Source organism: Apodemus sylvaticus, chromosome 16, assembly GCF_947179515.1.
Source record: "Apodemus sylvaticus chromosome 16, mApoSyl1.1, whole genome shotgun sequence".
NCBI lineage: Eukaryota > Metazoa > Chordata > Mammalia > Rodentia > Muridae > Apodemus > Apodemus sylvaticus.
In genome coordinates, this window is record NC_067487.1 from 4171656 (window position 1) to 4194571 (window position 22916).

General features: G+C 47.5%; 1 protein-coding gene across 1 annotated transcript in view; it reads right to left on the reverse strand.

Moving 5' to 3' along the window:
- Lpcat1 (lysophosphatidylcholine acyltransferase 1) overlaps window positions 1-11825 on the reverse strand; it is a 47693-nt gene extending 35868 nt beyond the window's left edge. The window contains exon 1 of the mRNA XM_052159282.1: window positions 11534-11825. Within this exon, the coding sequence (XP_052015242.1) occupies window positions 11534-11668 (135 nt within the window). The 5' untranslated portion in view covers window positions 11669-11825. The remainder of the gene's footprint in view (window positions 1-11533) is intronic.
- Window positions 11826-22916: the final 11091 nt, after the last annotated feature.

The following is a 22916-nucleotide window of genomic DNA, read 5'->3' on the forward strand; positions in this document are numbered from 1 at the left end:
TACAAATGCTGTGTAGCACACATGCCACACATCTCTCTCTCTCTCTCTCTCTCTCTCTCTCACTCACTCACACACACACACACACACACACACACTCTGTATTACTAAAAAAGTCTGGCCCTCATTCTGGCTCCTTAGAAAAACAATCAACCAAGAGTCACAGTCACACACTCTCATAAGCAGTCCTTCCTGGGAGGCTGCTAAAGGACTCCCATCTTTGTCTAGGGGATCAGGTGTAGGCCGATCCAGGTGGATGGCCAAGGTCCCATTCTATCCCTGCCTTAGGCTAGTACCACAATGACCCAGAGCCACTGGCAGAAGGTGTCCCTGCACTTTGGAGGTGGTCATTCTCTCTGCCCTGCTGTCTGGTCTTTGGGCAAGGCCCCTTCCACATATTCAGTTCAGTAGTTCCACACAGCCCTGACCACCCCCTAGACTTGAGACCCTCTCTCTGCCTATCAAGGATGTGCCGGGTCTACTAAGGGACCACCATCCCACCTCCCTGACAAGGCTACTTCTGGTATCCCCAAAGAAGAGCCTGGAAGGTTCCAGGACAAGTGCTTTCTGCTACATGGCTCAGGGCAGAAGGTGATGCAGGCCTTGTATGCCCAGTGGGAACGTGGGCAAGGTCTGTACTCTGGGGACCTGTGCTCCTCCATCCATCAGGGAAGACAGTCTGAGGCTGCCAACTTTAATGTTGTTGGTGCAGCAGAGCTGGATGCCACCCTAGGGGCGCCACTGGGGGACAGGTGAGTCTAGGTTCTCTGTGGGACAGCTGAGGGTGGAGCTTCAAGTCACACAAGGCACCAAGGGAAGAGCCAGGGCAACAAGCGTAGGGACGTAGAAACAAACAGGGACAGCTCCCTAGCTGCCTGGGTGACTCCAGCATTTGAGGCAAAGGGTTGGACCAGAAGGTCCACATGTTACTTCCTCATCCAGAAATTCAGGGTAGGAGCTAGATTTGCTCAGAGATTGGTGGGATGGTATGCAAAATGAAGGACTGCTGGAGCCACATGGGGCGGTCTTAGCACAACACACAAACCTTCACCCACCTAAAAGGAAACACACAAAGGACTGCCCTAAATCTCCACCCATCCTAGAGGGAATGAGAAACAGGTGGCCCAAGAGTGAAACAAGGCAGCAGTTGGACAGAGCCCAAGGCCAGGGCTCCAGGAGCAACAGGAAAAACCACTTGGGGACACAGCAGGCACCAGGGCCTGGAACCTCTAGCCTTGTCAGAACACACACCTCTCTGACATGCTAGCTCATAACACAAGGACACTACTATTACAATGACATTACCCTGGACTTCCTTTACCAGTGGTCAGCAGGGTAATTAAGTCACCACTCCTCTTAGGGTCCCCTTCCTTCTTAGGGCACAGCTGTCCTGTCCCACAGGTCCTATCCCAGAGGACAGACAGCCACAATTGTCTCTCTCTCTCTCTTAGCAGCTTGTTTTGATTTCTCCTACAAAACAAATTCAGAATGCAGTCCAAGAGGAGCCAATGGCTCTTGAGTTTGGGACTACTATGGTGTCCAAGGAGGCATGGAAAGATGGCTGCAAACATCATGTGTTCCTTGTCTATATGACCCCAGCACAAGAAGTAAGGGGCGAGACATTCAGTGCCAAGTGACAGCAGCCAGAAGTGGGAGTCTGGGCCAGAGCCATGTTGAGAGCAAGGCTGACCATGATATTACTGAGTCCAGAAGGGAAGACAGATCTGCTTCCTGTGTATTCCAAAAAAACTATCCTGGTAGGCTGGTGGGCAACCTGCACATCTCCAGGCTCTGGGGATACAGCAATGAGTTTCCCAAATGGGTTAATGAAGAGAGGTTTAAAAAAAAAAAAAAAAACTCCAGGGATGTCTCCAGGGCACTGAGACATACCTGGGGAAATTAGTCCTGGGGTCAGATGTGGGCCAACACCCCAAACCGGTAACTAAAGACTAATGTCTGGAGCAGTGTGAAAATAAAGTGAAAATAATACAAGAGCTACTGCCCCAAACCAAAGAGGAAAGTCACGCACAGATTATTTTATCCTTTCCTGTGAGGGTACATGCAAGCTTTAAGAAACACCACATATCACACACACCTTTCTCAGCTGGAACCCCAAGGCACATTGCTGGGCCTACTGCCCACAGCCAACCAAAGCCCCAGGTGACTTCAACTAGATCCACACCATCTGGAAGCAAATAAGCAGACTAGCCAACAGGCGACCCCTGCTCTAGGCAGTCCCAGTACTTTACTGAGTCCAGAGAGACTCTGTTCCTGGTGAACAATGGCTCTGAGGCTAGGAGCTTTCAATAGTCACATTCAGAACCAAACCTCAGGAAGTAGAAGAGGAGAGGAAAGCATCTTACGCAGCAGCAGGCAGTTTATCTTTTCAAAAACAGCCCTATCAAGCAAGCTCCTCTGACCCTAGCCTCTTTACAAGAACAATCCCACCTGTCTAGTGCTTAAGTGTCCTATGCACCCTAAAACCCAAGATGAGGCTGGACAAAGGGGACAGGGGCAATCCAAAGTACACTTCAGCAGAGTTGCTTACGTTGGGTTCATCTGTCCAGTTCTCACTGGCATGTTCATGTCCCTGTCTTGACGGCCTTAGACCCCGACAGTGTGGTGTGCTGAAGTTTTATGATGCTCACACACAGCCAGGAGCATCCGTGTCTCCACCAGAACTTTCCTCGGAGGCTGTGCTTGTGGCTATTTATAAGTACTTCTTAGTTCTCCCACTCAAATCTAAAATTAAATATAGCTTTTCTAAGATGGAGCTATTTTTTCTTCTAAGCCCTCGGTCCCAACTCCCCAGGTCTATACCGGGGTCCACCCAAGGGCTATCAATGAAGTCTCAGCCTATTACCCAATCCAGGAGCATTTTTGATGCAGACAGATCTGAGCCTGTCTTTAGGGAAACACTCAAAACTACAAATCACCTTAGGAACCACAGGGGCAATTACAGGAGTGATTTCCTAGAGGGCTGGCCCTGCTACACACCATTGTGGTCCGGTCCTCACAGTCACTTTGGTTTACAGAACCACCAGTTTCAGTACACCACAAGTGTGGTACTCACTTTCACCAACCTTTGTGGGTCTGGTGGGAAGATTCTAGAAACTGTTCGGTCAGCTGGATCCTTTCAGTTCAGGCCTGTGTATAGTGCCTCACTGCTGGGACAAAGATGGCACTGTTGAGGGAAACACCTTTGGGGTGGTGCCAGAACACCCTGGCATTTGCCTCAGATTCTGGGGACACTGGTGTGTGATCATGGAAAGCTGCGGGCTAAGTAAGGGCAGGCTGTACATGTGGATGCAAGACGGCTGGTCTCCCTTGTCTGAGGTACAATCCTGTTTCCCTGTGTCTAGCCATACATGGTTGACCTCTTCGCAAACTATAACACAGGCTGGGAACATACCTCTTCTTAGAGACACACTGTGAGCATGTAAAGGGTTGAGTCAGGACCTAGAGATGGCTCTGGAAACCCATAATTTAACAAACAAGGACCTGGAAAGTCACCCTCATTGCAGGCTCATGTTTCTTCATGCCATTTTGTATGCAGCACTACCACCTGGCTATTCCCTGCACACAGCTGTGCTCCTATGTGCAGGTGCTGGGACTTGGTGCCCACTGAGCAACTAACTGTTCATCCATCCATCCAGGCTCCCACAGCACAGGTACCAACACCATGTGGCTATGTATCCACATATGCTAGATGGGGTGTTAGGTAACCTTCACCCTATGCAAGCCCCATATAGCAGGGTAAGCTACGTAGCTGTCTATCTCAGCACAACCCATCCCCCGCAGGGAGGGTCCAGGCCTGGCCCTAACATCTGTGCAGTCAGAGGAAACACTATATAATCACACAGTGCAGCCTCTGGCGGGAAAGAAGTAAGGCACCAGACACAGAGGCGGAGAATAACTAGAGGCCTGGAAAGAGGAGGCTCTATCAGAGACACTGCAGGGTCAGAGACAGCCAGAGTTCCAGATAAGCTCAGAGGAAACACCCTAAGCACACCCAGGTGTGGCCTCCTCAATGTAAGATAAAGAAATTAACATACAGGAAGCAGTTAAGGTGGGGGTGGAATAGGGTTCAGGGAGCATCCCAAGGCCAGAGGGTAAAATAGGCTAGGTGTTAAGAGAGGGCGCAGGACCTGCCTCAGCCAGACACGGCCTTTCTGACTCCACTCCAGTCTCTCTATGGAGGCCTCTGGGCTTTGAGAGCCCTGCAGATCTGTGCTCAAAGTCAAGAACTTGCCTAGCCCTTAGAAAGGCTGAGCTTCCATCAGCTCTGTGGCCGGTAGATACAGACTTCTAGGCACCCCTCCCTCTGGCCAGACTGGACTGCCTTCTCCCTGCTGGGATCTATGGACTGAACACCTACCTAGCCTTTTACCCACATTCTGTCTGGACAGCAGGCTTCCTCAAACAGCGGCACAGAACCCCACTGCTGGAAGACCCCTGTACTAATACATAGGTGATGTGACTGAATGGACAGCAGGTATATAAGGGAAGAACCTGTCACTCAACAGACATATCTCAACATGACAAGGGGCTAAGGGTGTGTGGGGAGGACATACTCTGAAAGGCCTCTGCAGTGACTGATAGATTCCAAAACAATGGGCAGAAGGCAGTGTCCCACACAAAGGTGCAGTGAGGGCGAAGTTCTTAGGTGGGAGGGCAGCATACATGACTACTCGGGACAATGTTTATTTGCTGACTCAGGACCATCTTGGCAGGCATCTGGCCTTGGTCTGGCATCAGGGGTCTCTCTGGACTTTCCTTTTTCTTCCTACACATGCAATTGTCAACACAAATCCTCTCCTTGTGTCTCAGTGTGTGACTGTGACTATGTGTGTGTGACTCTATATGTGTGTGTGTGTCTAGGTGGGTGGTGGCTCTGTCCCTCTGGTCCCCACAGCTCTGTTCTGACAGTCTTGTAGCCTAAGAGGTGAAATACTACAACAAAATAAACTGCAGCTGGGGTCCTGCCAGGGTGGCCTGCCACCCAAGGGCTCTCTGTTCAAGCAGAAAGTTCTGAAGACATACATTTGGGGGCTGTGCACTGCCTTCCAAGAAGGAGACTCAAAAACAGAAACTGGCCCTAAATCCCTCTCCAGAGCCGCAGGGACTAAATGGCAGTTGACCTACTTTAGGGAGCACTAGAGGCAGGACTCCCCATAATTACAGTCCTCCAAAAGGGAGCTTTCCAGGCACTCAGCTCAAATACCACGTGTAAAGACAGCTCGAGCTACCAGGAACAGGTGGCGTTGAGACAGGAGCCCTGCCAACAGCTTCCTGGGCAGTCCAGTTCCAGGAGACTAGAGAGAGAGAAGTGGAATTAAAGGACTTGCTTTCTCCTGGCTCCCACAGATCCTAACCCTAACCCTGCCCCTGCTCACTGAAGATGGTGGCTCTGAGAAGAGGCACTTCAAGTATCAGCTGTCAGAAAAGTGCCTGTGTCTTAACACACTGTTCCTTCCTGCAGTGTCCAGGACATGGAGGCCCTGTCTATGGCTACCATCCACACAGGGCTCATGATGAACCATGCTCTCCCCAACCCAAGCACCATTTTCACTTTCTAACTCTACAATTGAGATGTAGGGGGACTCAGCAGCACTGTGTCCTCCAGGCCAGTGTCCATGGTTGAAACCCAGGAATATCAGATGACAACGACAGGAGAGGAGACCCCTGGGAAAGCTTCAACAGTAGAGGTCTACCATGCAGTGAGACAGACAGACCCGAGAGTTATATAGGGATTCACTCTGGTGCCATCTTCCTTGAGAACCAGGACTCAGCTGAGACCAGAAGACAGATCCACCCCAATCTGTGGCTTTTGAGTGGAACTTTTGAGTTCCCAAAACATATTCGAAAGTCAAAAGAAAAACCAGCAGGACAGATCACAAAGTAACCAAGGACTCCTTCCTGTAGGTGAGAGGCTTCCTGGCATGGGAGTTGTCCCCTTACAGGATAATTTGGCAAGCAAAAATACTGTAAGAGACCCCTAAAGTACAGCACTTGCTGCCTGATCCAGCTAGAGCCTAGTCCATAGGCATCTCTGCATAAGCTCTCCCCTCTACTACATGGTCAAGAGCAAGTCCTTGCCCTCCCAGACTTCAGGTCAGTACAGTTCTGTGTCTACTTAGACAGTTAAAATGCCTGTAGATAAGACAGGCAGTGGTGCACGCCTTTAATCCCAGCACTTGGCAGGCAGAGGCAGGCGGATTTCTGAGTTCAAGGCCAGCCTGATCTACAGAGTGAGTTCCAGGCCAGCCAGGACTATACAGAGAGACCCTGTCTCAAAAAAAAACAAAAACAAACAAAATGCCTGTAGATGGCAAATAAGTTCTTAGGAAAAATTAAGTCACTTTTCTGACTCGAAAGCAGATACAACCGAACAGTAATATACTGACTCAGGGAAAGAGCTGCCCGCATTAATGGTCTGCCTCAGTGGCAAGTCCCAAGTTAAGGCACAGCTAACACAGCCACCCAAGACACTGGCACCATGTTGAAGGGCTACCACATGGAAAACAGACCAGGAGCACTTGGGTTAGCTTTAACTCATTAAAAAAAATTGCCATGGTGATACAATGTAACACGGGCTGCCATCACAGTAAAAACATCACAAACCTCCCACCCCCAAAACTGGGTACTTCCCTCCAGGCTCAGGGCTCGTTTTCACAATAATTCATTCACATCTAGACTATTTAGGCTAGATTCCAGCTCAGGAGTGGTAGGGATACTGTAACATACTACAGCAGACTCACAAGGATTGAGTGCAGAGTAACTGCGATCCTGGTCATATGGGTTGGTCACACTTTTTCCTAGGTGATGCCCAATGAAACTAGATATGGAGGAGCCCATGTTCAGGTAAGAGGAAGGCTCCCTGGGTCCAGCATGCTGGAATGCAGCTTTGAGAGACAGGATTTAATGAAAGATTTGCTTGGACATTCAAGCCTCATGGGTCTGGAAAAGGAAGCCTGGGGAACCTTCTCGACACTGTACAGGAGTAGATAATTGGACTTGTGGGCACTTTGCTGGGGTGGGGGGTGGGGGTCGGAGGCACAGGATACAAGTGACTGATGAGGGCAACAGGTGGGTCCTAAGCCCAGGGTCTGCAGCTGGGTCTAGATGGCCACTGTTTAAGGCACAACATTCCTGATCTTTAAAAAAATGAGAACCACAGGCTAGAGAGATGGCTCACTAAGTGCTTGTCACTCAAGTATGAGACACAGAGTTTAGGGTCCCCTGAATCTTAGTTAGGGTTTCTATTGCTGCAGTGAAACACCAAGTTGGGGAAGAAAGGGTTTATTCGGAGGCTTACACTTTCCATCACTGGGAGAAGTCAGGACAGGAACTCAAGCAGGGCTGGAACTGGGAGGCAGGAACTGATGCAGAGGTCATGGAAGGGTGCCATTTACTGGCTTGCTTCACAAGGCTTGTTCAGTCTGCTTTCTTATATCCCAGGACCACCAGGGATGGCACCACCCCCACTGATCACTAATTGAGAAAATGCCTTACAGCTGGATCTCATGGAGGCATCTTCTCAACTGAGGCTCCTTTCTCTCTGATGACTCTAACCTGTGTCAAGCTGACACACAAAAACAGTCAGTACACCAGGACAATCCCTAGCGAGTGTAACAGCTCACTTGTAGCTCTAGCCTCATAAGGCAGATATGGGATCCCCAGAGCAAGCTGACTAGGAGAATGGCCATATTGTTGAGTTCTGGGTGTGATGAAGAGACCATGCCTCACTGAATGAGGTGGAAGAACTATTGAAAATGATTCCCAACATCAACCTTGGGTTTCCACATTCATGTATACCCACATGCTCAAACCCCCACAGAAGAGGGGACACACACAAACATGTACACACATACGAAAGAAGAAAGAAAAAGAAAAACAAAAACATAATTCAGTTGTACAAAGATATAACTGCATCAGTGTTGGCAATAGACTAAGGTTGCCACAGGGAGATGTGTACGGAAGAGCCACATCCAGGAGCAGCCTGCAAACAGACTCAGACTCCATGTCTGTCCCGCGAGTTTCAGGCTGCCATGTGTACTAGCATATGGAACACTACCTGCTTGCATGAAAATGGCAGATCAAGAGAGTTGCTGGCTGACCTGTGGTTCCCTCAAGCTGCATACCCACCTCTAAGTCCATTTCACAAGTTTGGGGTACGGGTCACTGCTACTTGTATGAATGGTAACTCACTGCCCACTTGTAGACGGAAAGGGTGACATTCAATTTAAACCAAAAGGCTGGAAATACCAATAAACCAAAAGGCTGAAAAAGAATACAATGTAAGTCACCAGTCAGTGTGGTTCCCTCTGGAACACTGTCCCCCAAGCAATCGGTGAGGAAACTGTGATGCCAGCTGCATCCAGCAGGGAACCATGGAGAGGGAGAGTCCTTGCTCTACTGGACTCTGGGAGCTGTGACCAGGGCCATGAGGAGAGGAGGCTCTCCAGTGCCAGCTCCCATCTGTGCTGTGGAAAGTGCTGCTCTACCTAGGCCTTGTGTGGAGCCCAGTGCAGAAAAAGTAAAGAGGACAGTCAACAGCAGAACAAAAGCCAGCTGCTGCTGCTAACACTAAGGAATGTGAAAGGGAAGCCCACAGAGGGACTATAGGCTCACTACAGACAAGGGTTCCCTGTAAAGGCAGGCAGACATCCACACTAAGGTACACCACACCCCTGTGAGAGAGAGACAGTTCAGAACCTAGTCCTGCATACCCTCATCTGAGACTCAGGAGGGCTAGGTACTGTGCAGCTACTCCAGTGTCTCTCCTCTGGCTCCTATAAATCCTCCCTGCTCAGTGTTCCCCCAGTGTCTGTTGTCTATAAGGCTGTAGAACATCTGCACCTCCATGCAGCAACGATGAAGTGAAGGATCTTTTAAATACAGACCACACCTCTCTAAGTCTCCTGCAGTGTCCAGGTGCCCAGTAGGCAGGAGGAGTCAACAGGACATTTCCATCCTTGTGCCCATGTGCCTGGAGTCTAAACATAAAACGCCAGCCGTCTACAGGAGTGGCAGGATGTGTGCTGTCAGGATGGCATCACCGTTCCTCCTGGAGCCACAACCACAGCCCAGCTGTGTACTGCCATAGCTCTGACACTAGAAGAAAGGTGGCCATATGAGACTTCCAGTATTTATGCAAATTCCACTCAGGGCTCTGAAGTTAGAAGAGGCCACCTGACCTCACCATCACTTGGGATAAGCCTGGGTGCTGGGGGTTCATAGCCTCCTCTGAACATGCCACAGAACAAGGATGGAACTCCAGCAGAAGGTGGCTCTGATGTCCAGGAAGTAAACTCAGATCTAGGTAAATTTCAATACTGGGAAAACCCATCAGAGCTGGGACGGGAAATGCTTGTACCACAGAGCCCATGGGAAGCACCCCAAAAACCCTGTGACAGAAAAGCACTTTATGACTTCGAACATGACAAACTGTAAAGAACTTTAGCTGACAGCTCAAGGCCTTCTGAGGCTTTTCCTTCATCTGTATCCTTGCTGTAACAGGAAGCATTGAACACTTCAACCCCAGTGTACCCTTAGTCTGTTATTTTCTGTCCACTAAATGCCTAAGCGGCTTGCTAAATCTGTCATTAAGTGACAGATGGGCTGCTAGAGGCTGAGGTGGCCTGTGTGTCCTTAATCCAAAGCTATACTGTAACCCCTACCAGGGCAGTTTTAGAGCCAACTTGGAGTTGGAAGTTTCTGAGCTTCAGCCTTAAGAAGAAGCAGGATTTTTCGTCTTTAAGGACAGATTATCTATCTACCCATCCTCTAGAAACTTTTCAACAGAACCTTCCATAAAGGCAAAAACTCTGCAAAGCATGGCTTGGGGAATGTACAACAGAGAATTCTGAGGGCATTTATAAATACGTTCTTTAGTCACAGGCTGTAGACACCCAAGCAGTTACACACACCAAGGTTCTGGGCTTGGCCTTATGGGCACATGCTTTTGAGCAACAAAGACCTGGCCCTAGAATCAGACTAAGTGTGTTAAGATTGTGACAAGCATGGATGCATAAGGAAAGAGGAGCTAGGTTTCTGGGAGAAAGATGCTTCATTCAGACTGAGTAGAGGCAGTGCATACAGAGCAGAACGGGACAGGAACATAAAGTAGGGGGTGGAGACAGTGTGAGGTAAACTAGGAGATTAAGATGAGGGTAGAAACCTACCAAGATGGGGTAGAGGCAGGCTAATAAGGCTAGGAATGGGTTGTCTGAGGAGGTTAGGGTGGGATGGGGTAGGGTGAACCAGGAGGGACTTAGCTTGGGAGGGACCCCAAATCCACACTGGCAGCAGATCCATGAAGAGGAAAGAAGACCCCACAAGTGACCCAGGATAGAGTTGTAGAGTAGAAGGTTATGGAATGAAACTGAGAGTAATAAAGTTCAAATATGACTTTGCCCTAAGCCCTCCTGCTGGGCACAGCCCCAGACAGTGAGGACCAACCTGACAGCAGAAGAGGCTCCAGGAAAAGCTCCACAGGCTCCAGACACAAGCAGGAAAGAGGGCAAGACTTGGGGGCCAATATGAAGCAACCCTGCCTTTACACTCTCTGTGTTCAATTCTGCTGACTACCCCTTTCGTATGGGTGATAACCAACCCCATTAGATGCTTTGAGAAGCCAGTGCTTGGGAAAGTAACAACTTCAACAGACTTCACAGACTTTACCTTAATATTATGTCCAATAGGTTACACATTTAAAAACACCATCTCCTCCTAGACCTGGCCCCTCATTGTTGGAAATACTACTCTGCTTGTAAACCACATAATCCGAAACTGTTAACTCTGCTCATTACTTAAAGAAGGGTCTCAGAAGTGACCATAGCACCACAGACCTGGCCCCAGAGTAGGAAAGGTCCCATGTGCCAGGTCTCACGGTGAGAGCCACAGGAACAGATGGCAACTGTGCCCAGATCCAGGTCCCTGCTCATTACCGGCCAACCGCGGCACACAGGTTCCCTCTCACGTGGGAACTAGGTTGTATAAAGTTGATTCCGGGTACGGCCAGCCCAAGGGAGCATCGCTAACAACCAAAACAGTGTACTAGACACTGTTTGCAGGAAACAATCTGCAAACATGGATGTGGAAATCATTCCACTGGGTTATGCCAGGGGCCCCGCACGTCCGGTGCTCCAGATGACAATCCAGGTTCCGACACTAGGCCACCGTGACACACAGTAGACCTCCTAGCAGGGAGGAGACGCTGAAAAGGAGCTGTCTGATTCGAGAACCACCCCCCACCCCCGCCCACCTCCAGGCCTCCTGCTGGCGGGAATACCCGCCAGGCCCGGGATGAGGGGGTAGGGCCCAAGAGATGGAGTGCAGGGTCCGGTACAGAAACCAAAGAGGGTGTAAGTCAGCGTGCACGCAGGCGGCGGGAAGCCAGACCCTGGCGCGGGCTGGAAGAGTGCTGCAGGGGAGGGGTGCGGCTCTCAGAGGACCGGGCGGCGCCCAGCCCCTCCCCACCGCATCCCGGGCGCATCCAGGATTGAGTACAGCAGCGCTGCGGAGAACCCACCTGGGCCTTCTGCAGGGCGCTCAGTCGCAGCTCATGTACGAAGGGGTTCCGCCCCGGGGGCGCTAGCCGCCGTGCGTCGCCAGCCCCAGAGCTCGAGGAGGGGGCGGCCCGTGGCCCGCGACCCCGCAGCCTCATTGCGGCCCGCGCCTGAGCAAGGAGTGGAGCAAATGGAGCACAGCCGACCGAGCTCAACGGAGAGGAGCCAGGCGCAGAGGAGCCGAGAGCTGCAGAGCTAGCAAAGCGCGCGGGAGAGGGCCTAGGATGCGCGGCCGCCCGGAGGCGCAGGCGCGGGAGGGGCGGCGTGACGTGGGTGGGGCCAACGGGATGCCCCGCCCCGACCGCTGTAGGCTATGAATGCGCCTGCGCGTCTTAAGGCTCCTGTACTTACTACCTAGAACCCGGGGAAACCTGCGAATTTGCTCCTGTTGGGAAACCTTGAAATTTGAGTCGCAGGAATGAAGGTTGTGGGCTCGCTCGGCGACCGCAGAGGATCCCAATGACACAACCGAGCCGATCTGCGCCCGAACCTGCGACCCTAGACGGAGGCTCTTGGAGCGACCCCGACTGTGCCAGGCCGGCATCACAGAACAACACTGTCCTCACAGGCCGCTTCCTTCCTCTAACCATTGTAATCCATCAGTCGCCATCGTGGGAGAAGATTGGTTAGGGGACCCTAATTTGTATCACACCATTAACTAGGGCTCAAAATAGCCTTCGTGCTATTCCTGCTGAATGCCTTTTGTACTTTGTATCATGTTTTAAAATAGGATACAAAGTAGCTTTCTGATCAAAATGTATACATTTGAAAAACTAACAAAATGCCTTTTGTAGCAACACTAGATGAGTTTATACAGCTCATAGAACCCTCAACAAGTAGGTACTGGGAGACAGAGGGTCTAGCCTCAGTCACTAGACAGGAGGAAGGAGCCAAGTTCTGCCTAATTCCAGATACCCTTGGCTTCCTGTCTAACCTCCCCAAAGTCCAAACTTCCTGTGGACACCAGAGCTCTCAGAATCTCCACCACATTCTCTCACAGAAGCCTGTACATAGAATGACCTGAGCCTCTGATAACTCCTGACAGAAATGTGACCATGCTGTATTTTGAGAAGTTGGCTAGAAGGAAAATGCTCGTGCAGATCTTGTCACTTCAAAGCGTCATCTTGTATTGGACACCTCACGTTATCTTGAGACCCCCTTGTGCCCTCTGTAAAATGTGCCATGAAGCAGCAGCAGTACACACAGCCTTTCCTCTGGGCTAAGAAGGCTGTGGAGACCCTTAATGACTATGAGCAACCTTAATGCTCTGATATGTTGTCCTGTGGCCTAGCCATGATCATTCCACTGATCCTTTAATTCCCATTTACTCTAGTCTCAGACACAAGAGTGCAGCATCCAAGGATCTTCAGCTCCCTGTCAAGAAAACCCCAGGGCACAAAGGCCTGTCAGCCTTGCATACAGACCTTTAGCTCAAGGACAGGTGGGCCAAATGCCACCTGATGTCTACAAGCAAAGAAGCCTGAGGGTATCCTGGACCAGGAGTTCAGTAGCCTCAAAGCCGAGTCTTAGAGAGCTGTGAACATCATGCATAGCTGTGTTAGCCCAGGTCCACATATTATGTGGAAAGAAGATCTTTTGCAGATGATCGTGATGAATCTAATACATTTGTTGGCACTAATCCACGACTTAGTGATGTCTTTATGAATGGGAGATTCAAACAAGGAGACAAGGCAGAATGGGGGATGCCATGTAAGACCAGAGTTTTCCTAATAGAGGCTGCCCAGCCACCTGAAGCTGGAGAGAGCTAGGGAGAGCCCTTCCATAGAGACATCAGGGAGAGCTGCCTCTACCTTGATCTTGGTCATCTATCTTTCAGAGCTGTGAAAGGATGCAGCTATTTTTTCATCCAGTTTGTAGTCAATTGTTCAGACCCCCAGGAGGTTCGCAGCACAGTATGGGTCCCTGAATGGATGGGGTGAGCCCTGCAATCTAAGCAAAGTGAACAGGCTAGGCAGAGTCAGTGTCCTACTCCTAGGAGAGGACCTGCCTGCACTACCTGCCCTGCTCTTCCTTTGGGGAAGCCCCGTGGGAAATGTGGCCTGGTAGAAACCCACAGCGGATCCTTGGGCCAATGAGGCATGTTTGGAGGAAGGAAATGATTTGTTTAGAGAAGGTTTTGGTGAGATGCAGAGGTCAGAAAGTGACTGGCAAAGGAAGACATTCCTGCTCAGAGATCAAGGAACATCAGAAAGCCAACTGGGAAGTCTTCTGTCTTGGGCATTTTGTACTGCTGTAACGAAACACCCAGGAGTGGATGTTTTATAAGGCACAGAAAATTATTCTCTCACACTCCCGAGGCTGAAATAGGAGCCAGCAGGCATGAAGTCTGATGCAACCAATCCCTGCTTCTGAGGTGCCACATTCGCATAGTACTGCTGAGAGGGACTCCAGGTCCTCACGTAGCAGGAGAGTGGCAGAGTGGAAACTGCAAGCCCTTTTCTAGCTACAGGGGCAGACATTATTTCCTTCCCTCTCCTTCGCATTTAATGTGATAGTCTTTCACTGCCTTTGTGAGGTGGGAGTGAAGATTGCAGGTTCAGACTTTTCTTATTTAATACTGTCCATTTTCTTATAAGCATGGCTTTGTCTGCATCCCACAAATGCTGACCTGCTGGGTTTTCCACTTTCCTTTGGTTTTTAATTTACTTTCTATTTTCCCTGGTGGTCTCTTTGACCCATGTGTTGTTTTGTTAGCTGCATATTAATGTTCAAATATTTGGAAAGGTGCCAGGCACATTTCTGGCATTAATTTTAATAACTCCTTTGTGGTCATAACACACAGGCTCTGTGAACATACTACATTTGTGGCCTGTAATTATACATTTGGGGTGGAGTGTTCTGTGAATGCTGGTGGGTTACATTGTGCATAGTCTTGTGCAGGTTCCCCATCTTCCTACACTTGTATTACTTGATCGGTTAATTACGGAGGCAAAACTAATTCAGGCACTTTTCTATTTTACTTTTGAATACTTTTAGTTCTCATCTTCTGTATTTTGCAGCAATGTCATTAGGTACATACATACTCAGAGGGATTGTTCTTCCACTAATCAACCTCTCTATCAAGATGGAGTCTCTGACTCATACTTATGCTCGCCCACTGTGTATGGCCATGCTTCCCTGTCTTGTTAACATACTTTTCTTTTTAACTAACCTCAAAATCCAGTCCGTTTGGCAGCAGTATTTAGATAAATAGGACTGGTGGTTCATCCAAAAATTCAGAAGCTGAGACAGGAGGAGCCCTGTGATTTTCAAAGCCAGCCTAGTGAACATAGTAAGACTCTTGTAAAAAACAAAAACAAAAACCAACCAACCAAACAAACAAACAAACAACGAAACCACACCACACCAAATCAAACCAGACCAAACCAGCTGCATTTAGATCCTCTGCCTCTGTGCGTCTGAGGTGCCAGCAGATTTAGGGTTGGCTCTTCAGTACCTCTGTTTGCTTTCTGATTATCTTCTCTGGCCATGCTTTGTGTTCTTCCTTTCTGGACCACTTCAACAGGTTTTCCCCTTTATCAATTGCCGTTACCTCATCAGCTTCACCTCTTTAACATTTTAGCATCTGTTTTAGGGCTTAATATGCATTATCTGATGGCATTTCAAACAGGATGATGCCGCCACAGCATCCACTTCCAGTTCTTTCCTGCCCTTCCTATCATGGCTTTTGTGAATTTTAATTTTATATATGCTAAACCTCCACTGCACACACAACTATTATTATTTTTGCTTTTAACAGTCAATTATCTTTTCAAGATATCAAAGAGACTTTTGTATTTGTGCCAATGGTTGCCTTTTAAGCTCATTCATTGCCCTGTGCGTATCTAAATTGTCTTCTTGTGTTGTTTTTCTTACTCCTGAGGAAATTCTACTCAACATTCTGAATTGTGGAGCTCTTTGATCGTACTTTTTTACACTGTGATTATCTGGGATATGCTTAGTTTGCCTTTGTTTCCATGGGCTTTTCTCTGGTGACTGTAGAATTCTGCTGCAGCTAGGCTTTGTTTTACGCCTCTGTTTACTTCCAGGTCCTTGCCAACACTTAGTACCTAGACAGGCGCCCATGTCGTGGTCCCTGACTGGTAGGATTTGCAATGGGAGAGCATCTTGACTCCATTTGCCATCTGGGACTCACCCTGTGAGCTCTCTGTCCAGAGATCTTCCTCACTACAATTTTGTAGTGTGTCTGTTGAGATTGTTTCTAAGACAGAAACTGGCTGTATAACTCAGAGTGGTCTGAAACCCAATCATTCGTCTACAATCCTATTATGTGCTAGGATTACAGGCAGGTTCCCTGTGAAGTTTTATGCATTCTGAATTAGTTTCTTTATGTTCTATATGACTTGAAAGTGCATTCCAACATCTTCTAACTGTCCTTTCACTCTTTGAACAGGACTTTTTTTTTTTTAAACATCAGAATATTACTATGTTGCCTATGCTGACTTTTTTTAAGCACTAGACTATTACTATGTTGCCCATGCTGGCTCCAACTCACAGGATCACACGGTTCTTCAACCTCAGCCTTCAGCGTAAGTGGCACTACAACCTGAGCCACTACACCTAGCTCTCATATGAGAATCTTGAAGGAAATAGGTTCTCAACCCAGTGTTCAAAACACCATTTGTCTAGTTTTGATTAATTTGCTCAACAATGTTTTGTGGCTTGCCACGGATAAAATGGTTGACCTTTACCATATGCAGTAGTTTTGGACTAATATAAACGATTGTTCTATGTTCTATTTACTATTTATTGCTAGCATACAAAAATATGCTTGTTTCACATCTTTGAGTCTTATCAGAGTTTCTTATGAGTCCTGATAGGTTTTTCATTGGTTCTGGATTTCCTAGGCACAGAATCATGTTTTCTGCTAATAAAGACAATCTAGACCCTTCTTTTCTCATCTTACTTTCTTCTTGTTGTTGGGTTTTACTGGTTAGAGCCCTGGTTCTCTTGATGGGTGTGAGGAGTGCTCATTCTTGCCATTCCCTTCAATGTGGGTTGCAAACAATCTGAAGGATATTGGCATCCCTGTCCATGAAGCCTCTGCCCGGTGGTGGCTTTTTTCTATGCCTTGTTTTGTTATTAGAACAATGTCAGCCTCATGGACAAGTTTATGCCTGTTCCATCCCCTCTGGATTTCTTGAGGAGCTTTGTTTCTTCTAAAAATGTTGGTAGAAATTCCCAGTGAGGATATCTTTGACCTAAGATTCAAATAACTCTGTAGACAGAGGGTTGTTCTGCTTCTTCCCTAGTAAGGTTTGATATGTGTATCTTTTTAGGGATCTGTCCATCTCATCTAAGTTGAGAGATGCACTGTCAGGCTGACACACTCTTGTAATGTTCACCATTAAAGAAAATCTGTAGGGTCCTATGGATGTCACTGTGCTCCTTCCTGCTTGTGGTCTCTGTTTTCCCTCCCCATGCTCATTCTTAGTGGTGGCTCCTGTGTTTTTAAGGTATTTAGTTCCCATGAGGTTAGTCACTCTTGATAGTTCCTTTTTTCTTTGGTTCCTCATTAGTCAGGCGAGAGTTCCCCCACTTTGTTGTTGTTTGCTAAGTCTCTAGTTTCTCTGAGATCTTGTATTATTTCCTTTTATGTGTGCATGCATGTTTGTATGGGGACATATGTGTGGGAGTGACTGTGTATGTGTATACCTATATATGTAGAGGGCCTCAGGTCAACTTGGGATATCAGTGCTCAGGAGCTGTCAGCCTTGTTTTTGTTTCTTGATTTTTTTTGAGGGGGGGGGAGGTGCAGGTGCACATAGAAGCAAGAGGTTGATCAACAATTATTCATTATTTGCTCTCTGGTTTATATACTGAAGCAGTTTCCCACGTGAACCAAGATCTAGCTAGCCATCTTGCTCCTGGTCTCCTTTTCTCTGCCTCCCAAGTGCTGGGACTACATAACACAGGCCTCTACACTCACCTGCCATTTTCCTAGGTGTTGGGAATCCAGACTCCAGTCTTGACACTTACATAGCAACCAACTAGGATAGGCGGGTTGGTCAGCAATTTCCAGGGTTCTGCCTGTCTCTGTTTTCCCAGAGTAGGATTTATAAAAGAACATTAGTATGCTCAGATGGATGACTGGGTCACATGGGTGCTGGGACTCTAATTCAGGTTCTTTGCTCCGGCCCCACTTGCTCCAACCCAAAGATTTATTTATTTATGTTTAAGTACACTGTAGCTGTCTTCAGACACACCAGAAGAGGGCATCAGATCTTATAACGGATAGTTACGCGCTACCATGTGGTTGCTGAGATTTGAACTCAGGATCTCCAAAAGAGCAGTCAGGGTTCTTAACCACTGAACCATTTCTCTACCCCCTAATTCAGGTTCTTTACCAACTGAGTCATCTTCCTCTGACATATTTTTCACCAGCCCTTTCTCTCTTTAATCTTTTTTTTCCTTTCTCTTCTACTTCCTTAAAGTGAAGGCCAAGGTGTTTGACATTTACCTTCATTTTGTGATACAGATGTGCAACAATGTAACATTCTTCTGGGAAATGACTTGGCTGAAGTCCAAGCAGAGAAGCATTATGTGCTATCATTGCTTTATTTAGTTTAATATACTTTCTAGATTCTGCTTGGGTATGTTCTTTGTTCCATAGATTATTTAGAAGACTAGATTTTAGGGGTCTGGGGAGGTGGTTTAGTGGGTTAAGTGCTTGCCTTGTAAGCGGAAGGACCTGAGTTCAGATATCTAGTACCAATGTAAAAGCTGATTGTGGGATCATACATAGGGAACCCTATTGCTGGGAAGGTGGACAGGGCTCACTTGCCAGCCGGTATTGCTGAAAGCAGTAGTTTTCAACCTTCCTAATGCTGTATGGGTTCCTCATATTATGATATGAGATTATAAACCCTCTTTAATAGGGTTCCTCATATTATGATAACCCCAACCATAAAATTATTTCATTGCTACTTCATAATTGCAACTTTCCTAGTGTTATGAATCATAATGTAAATATCTGATATGTGACCCCTGTGAAAGGGTTATTTGATCCCCAAAGGGATCTCGGCCCACAGGATGAGAGAACCACTGGCCTAATGGGAAAAATCAGGTCACTGAGAGACCCCAGCTCAAAAGATAAGGTGGAGAGTAATTAAGAAAGGCACTAATCTCCACAAGCATGGAAAGTGTACTTACACTGACATGTGCACAGATGCTCATATAAAACTTCCAAAACACACAAAATAAGAGTGAGTTTTGGTTTCTTGATATCTGGGAATAGTCCAGATCTGTTACTGGCTGGTAATTTAATTCCATAGTAGTCAGAAAACATATTTAGTGTGACATATATCTTTGAATTTATGGACATTTGTATTAATTATCCTTCTCACTGTGACAAAATACTTAATCAGAAACAACTTAAAGAAAGTAGGGTTTATTTTGGCTAATAGTTTGAGGAGAATCAATCCATTTTAGCAGAGAATGTGCGATGTGGCTGGTCAGAGTGTGTGTGTGTGTGTGTGTGTGTGTGAGAGAGAGAGAGAGAGAGAGAGAGAGAGAGAGAGAGAGAGAAGAGAGAGAGAGATGCTTAACTTTCTTCTTTGTTCCTCTTTATTCAGGGCCCAGGGGGAATAGTGATAGCCACATTTAAGATGATATTTCCTCCTCAGTTAAATCTCTCTGCAAACATTCTCACAGACACACCCCAAGGTATATGAGTCTGTCAGCTGATTCTAAATCCAGTCAAATTGACAGTGAAGATGAACCAGCACATGTTCTGTGTTGGCAAAGGTCCTTCAGGAAGTTGAGCAGGATTCATACACTACCCTTGTGTGTGGGAGTTCTAAATATCACGTGGCTAATATTCCAGAGGTTCCAGCTGAGGCTTTGAGGGAATTTGTCTAAGCTGGGCTCCTAACTGTTCACCATGCTCCTTAGCTTGCAGATGCGTCATGCCAGCCTCTGCCTTCTTGCCCTGTGCTCTTCTTTTCTGAGTCTGTGCTTCCTCATCACACTTCCTGTCTCCTATGGGGCATCAGGCACTAGATGTAAGGCCAGCATAAACTCAGCACAGCCTCATCCTGAGATTCTTCCTCCATCACACTTGCAAAGATCCTTTCCCAATGGTCTCATTCACAGAATCTGGGTTTTTCGATTCTTTGGGAGAAGCACACTAACACTAATCGAGGTAGTTATCTAATCCAGACAAATATAAAGCCACAGGCAGATCCCGAAGATAAAGTATAGTTCTTGCATCTCCATGTGGTCCTTTGCTGCCTATGTTTCAACACACTAAAGTTGGGGCTGGAGCACGCTTGAGCAGTACAAGACCACAAGATGAGACACAGCTGGCTTTACAATGGCCTTAAATCTAGTGGTGCTGCCCCAATAGGAGAAAGGACTGTGTAGTTCTGCTGATGAGGCTGAGCCAAATGCAATGTTGAGCAAGCAGCTTGACTGCCCTCTAGCTCTGAGGCTGCCAGTTTGGAGAATAATTGCTGTCTTAGGGTTTCTATTCCTACACAAACATCATGACCAAGAAGCAAGCTGGGGAGGAAAGGGTTTATTCAGCTTACACTTCCACACTGCTGTTCATCACCAAAGGAAGTCAGGACTGGAACTCAAGCAGGTCAGGAGGCAGGAGCTGATGCGGAAACCATGGAGGGATGTTACTTACTGGCTTGCTTCCCCGGCTTGCTCAGCCTGCTTTCTTATAGAACCCAGGACTACCAGCCCGGGGATGGAACCACCCACAAGGGGTCCTCCCACCTTGATCACTAATTGAGAAAATGCATTACAGCTGGATCTCATGGAGGCATTTCCTCAACTGAAGCTCCTGTCTCTGTGATAAGTCCAGCTTGTGTCAAGCTGACACACAAAACCAGCCGGTACAACTGTGTTCCTGAGTGGCTCTCAAAACAGCACCTTCTCTTGAAGGCGCCCTTTTCAGGTGGACCCTCCAATCTCCTTACCACATGTGCTTTCAAAACTTTCCTTTATGAAGATACCCAGTTTAAATCTGGCCTTCCAGTGCCCCAAGACCCCAACTTGTGGATTCTTTGGGTTCCTGGCTCTGTTCAGTACCAAAGGCTTGGGAGACTTTAGGTGGTGATGCTCTGGGCTTGCTATTGTCCCTGCGTACCATTCATACCACAGCAGCAGAGTTCTGGAGGGACAAATCTGGGTCTGTAGGACAATTAGATTCCTCAGATACTTCATGAAGGAAGTTCTAGCCATTGGACCTAGACTGCCCTTCCTGATCTACTGCCTCAAGGTGAGCAGAAGTTTGTATTTCTAAGGGGAAAGTGATACAACTGAGTACAGTATGCATGATTTTGTGTCCTCTTCTACCAGAGACTTACACCCAAACTGGTCAGAGTTGGTCACATCTGTAATACCCACAGGTGGCTGATACAGGAGGATTGCTTTCCATCCAAGATCAGCCTGGTCTACACTCTGAGTTCAAAGCCAGTCTGTGTTGCATTGTTAAATTCAAGGCCACCATCGGCTACAGGAGTGAAATTCAAGAGAAAAAGTAAGACAGGGGAGGACTTCAACCTCTCACAGCTTCAGGTCAATAAACGTTAGCCAGTTGGAAGTTACAGCAAGCAAAAATGACATTCAACAGATGTTCGCTAGTGCATCCCTAGCCATTTCTGTCTACTCCCTTTAGTTTTAAGGCACATAATCAAATCACAGAATCCAAAGAAAACACCATTCTTTTTTTTTTTTACTCGATATATTTTTTATTTACATTTCAAATGACTTCCCCTTTTCAGGCCCCCCCCACCCCGAAAGTCACATAAGCCCCCTTCTCCCCCCCTGTTCTTCCATCCACCCCTTCCCACTTTCCTGTTCTGGTTTTGCCCTATACTGCTATACTGAGTCTTTTCAGAACCAGGGGCCACTCCTTCATTCTTCTTGTACCTCATTTGATGTGTGGATTATGTTTTGGGTATTCCAGTTTTCTAGGCTAATATCCACTTATTAGTGAGCGCATACAATGATTGATCTATTGAGACTGGGTTACCTCACTTAGTATGATGTTCTCCAGCTCCATCCATTTGTCTAATAATTTCATGAATTCATTGTTTCTAATGGCTGAATAGTACTCCGTTGTGTATATATACCACATTTTTTTGCATTCATTCTTCCGGAAAACACCATTCTTTAAAGTACATGTAATCTGATGTCTCAGTGCTTCGTCTCCTCCCTGGATGGAGCCCAGGTTTCCATTTCTCTGGGGGCATCAGTGTATGTAAGCAGCCTATGCCAGATACTTTTTATCTGAGGAGCCAATGTTCCTTGGCCAGTAGGACACCACAGGGCTGGTTTAAGGAGTTTACAGTTCTACAGAGGGAAGTATATTGAGGCTATAGTGTTTTGGCTACAGACATCTACTTGGTCTCATGCTTGTCTACCAGCCCTGGTTATGTCTACAACAGCAGACAGCAAGAGGAGCTGGTGTGACAACAGTGCCACATTTGTGTTAGTTAGGAACGGTAGATGGAACCCCTTCTTGCCCCCAGCATTTGACTCTAACCCCCTCAGCCACTGTCGGGCCTGACCTGTGCCTGCTATTGTCTGGATCTCATGGGCCTCACAGCTGGCTGTCCCGAAAGCCTGCTTCCCTCTGTTTCTCTTGCTTCATCTGGGGATCGTAGTGTTCTTGGGGTATTCTCTGAGCCCACTCCTCGGCTACCACGGTTCTGGCTAAACTTGAGTCTCACAGGTTGCCCTCTCTTCAGTGATGACTATCCAGTGTATGACCTCCTTCTGGAGCCAAGATCAGAACCACATACCCAGTGGTGATCTCACAAACTGGTGTGTGACATGTCTTAGACACACAATACCAAAGATTATGTAGCTTAAAGCCCAAGCATTTGCTTCTTAGTGTTCTGAAAGTTAAGGGAAAGGTACCAGTGGATTATAGTGTCTAATGAAGGCTTGGCTTCCAGTTTACAGATAATACCTTCTCCAGTGTCCTCTGTAGTTGATAGAGTGAGTCACATCTCTGGGTCTGTCCTCTAAGTACCTTCCCACTTTCTAGTTCCTCTTCATAATGATGTCTCTCAGTTCTGGTGTCTCCCTGTCCTGGAGTCTCCCAGCCCCGGTGTCTCCTGGCCCTGGTGTCTTAAAGCCATCCTCTCTTTTCTGGTGACTCAGCTTGTACATTTCAGGAGGAGCACTGACACTCAATGTCTTAGTTAGGGTTTCTATTGCTGTGATGAAATACCATGAGCAGAGTAACTTGGGGAGGAAAGGGTTTATTTGGCTTACACTTGCACAGCACTGCTCATTATTGAAGGAAATCAGGACAGGAACTCAAATGGGGCAGGAACTTTAAGGCAGGAGCTGATGCAGTGGCCT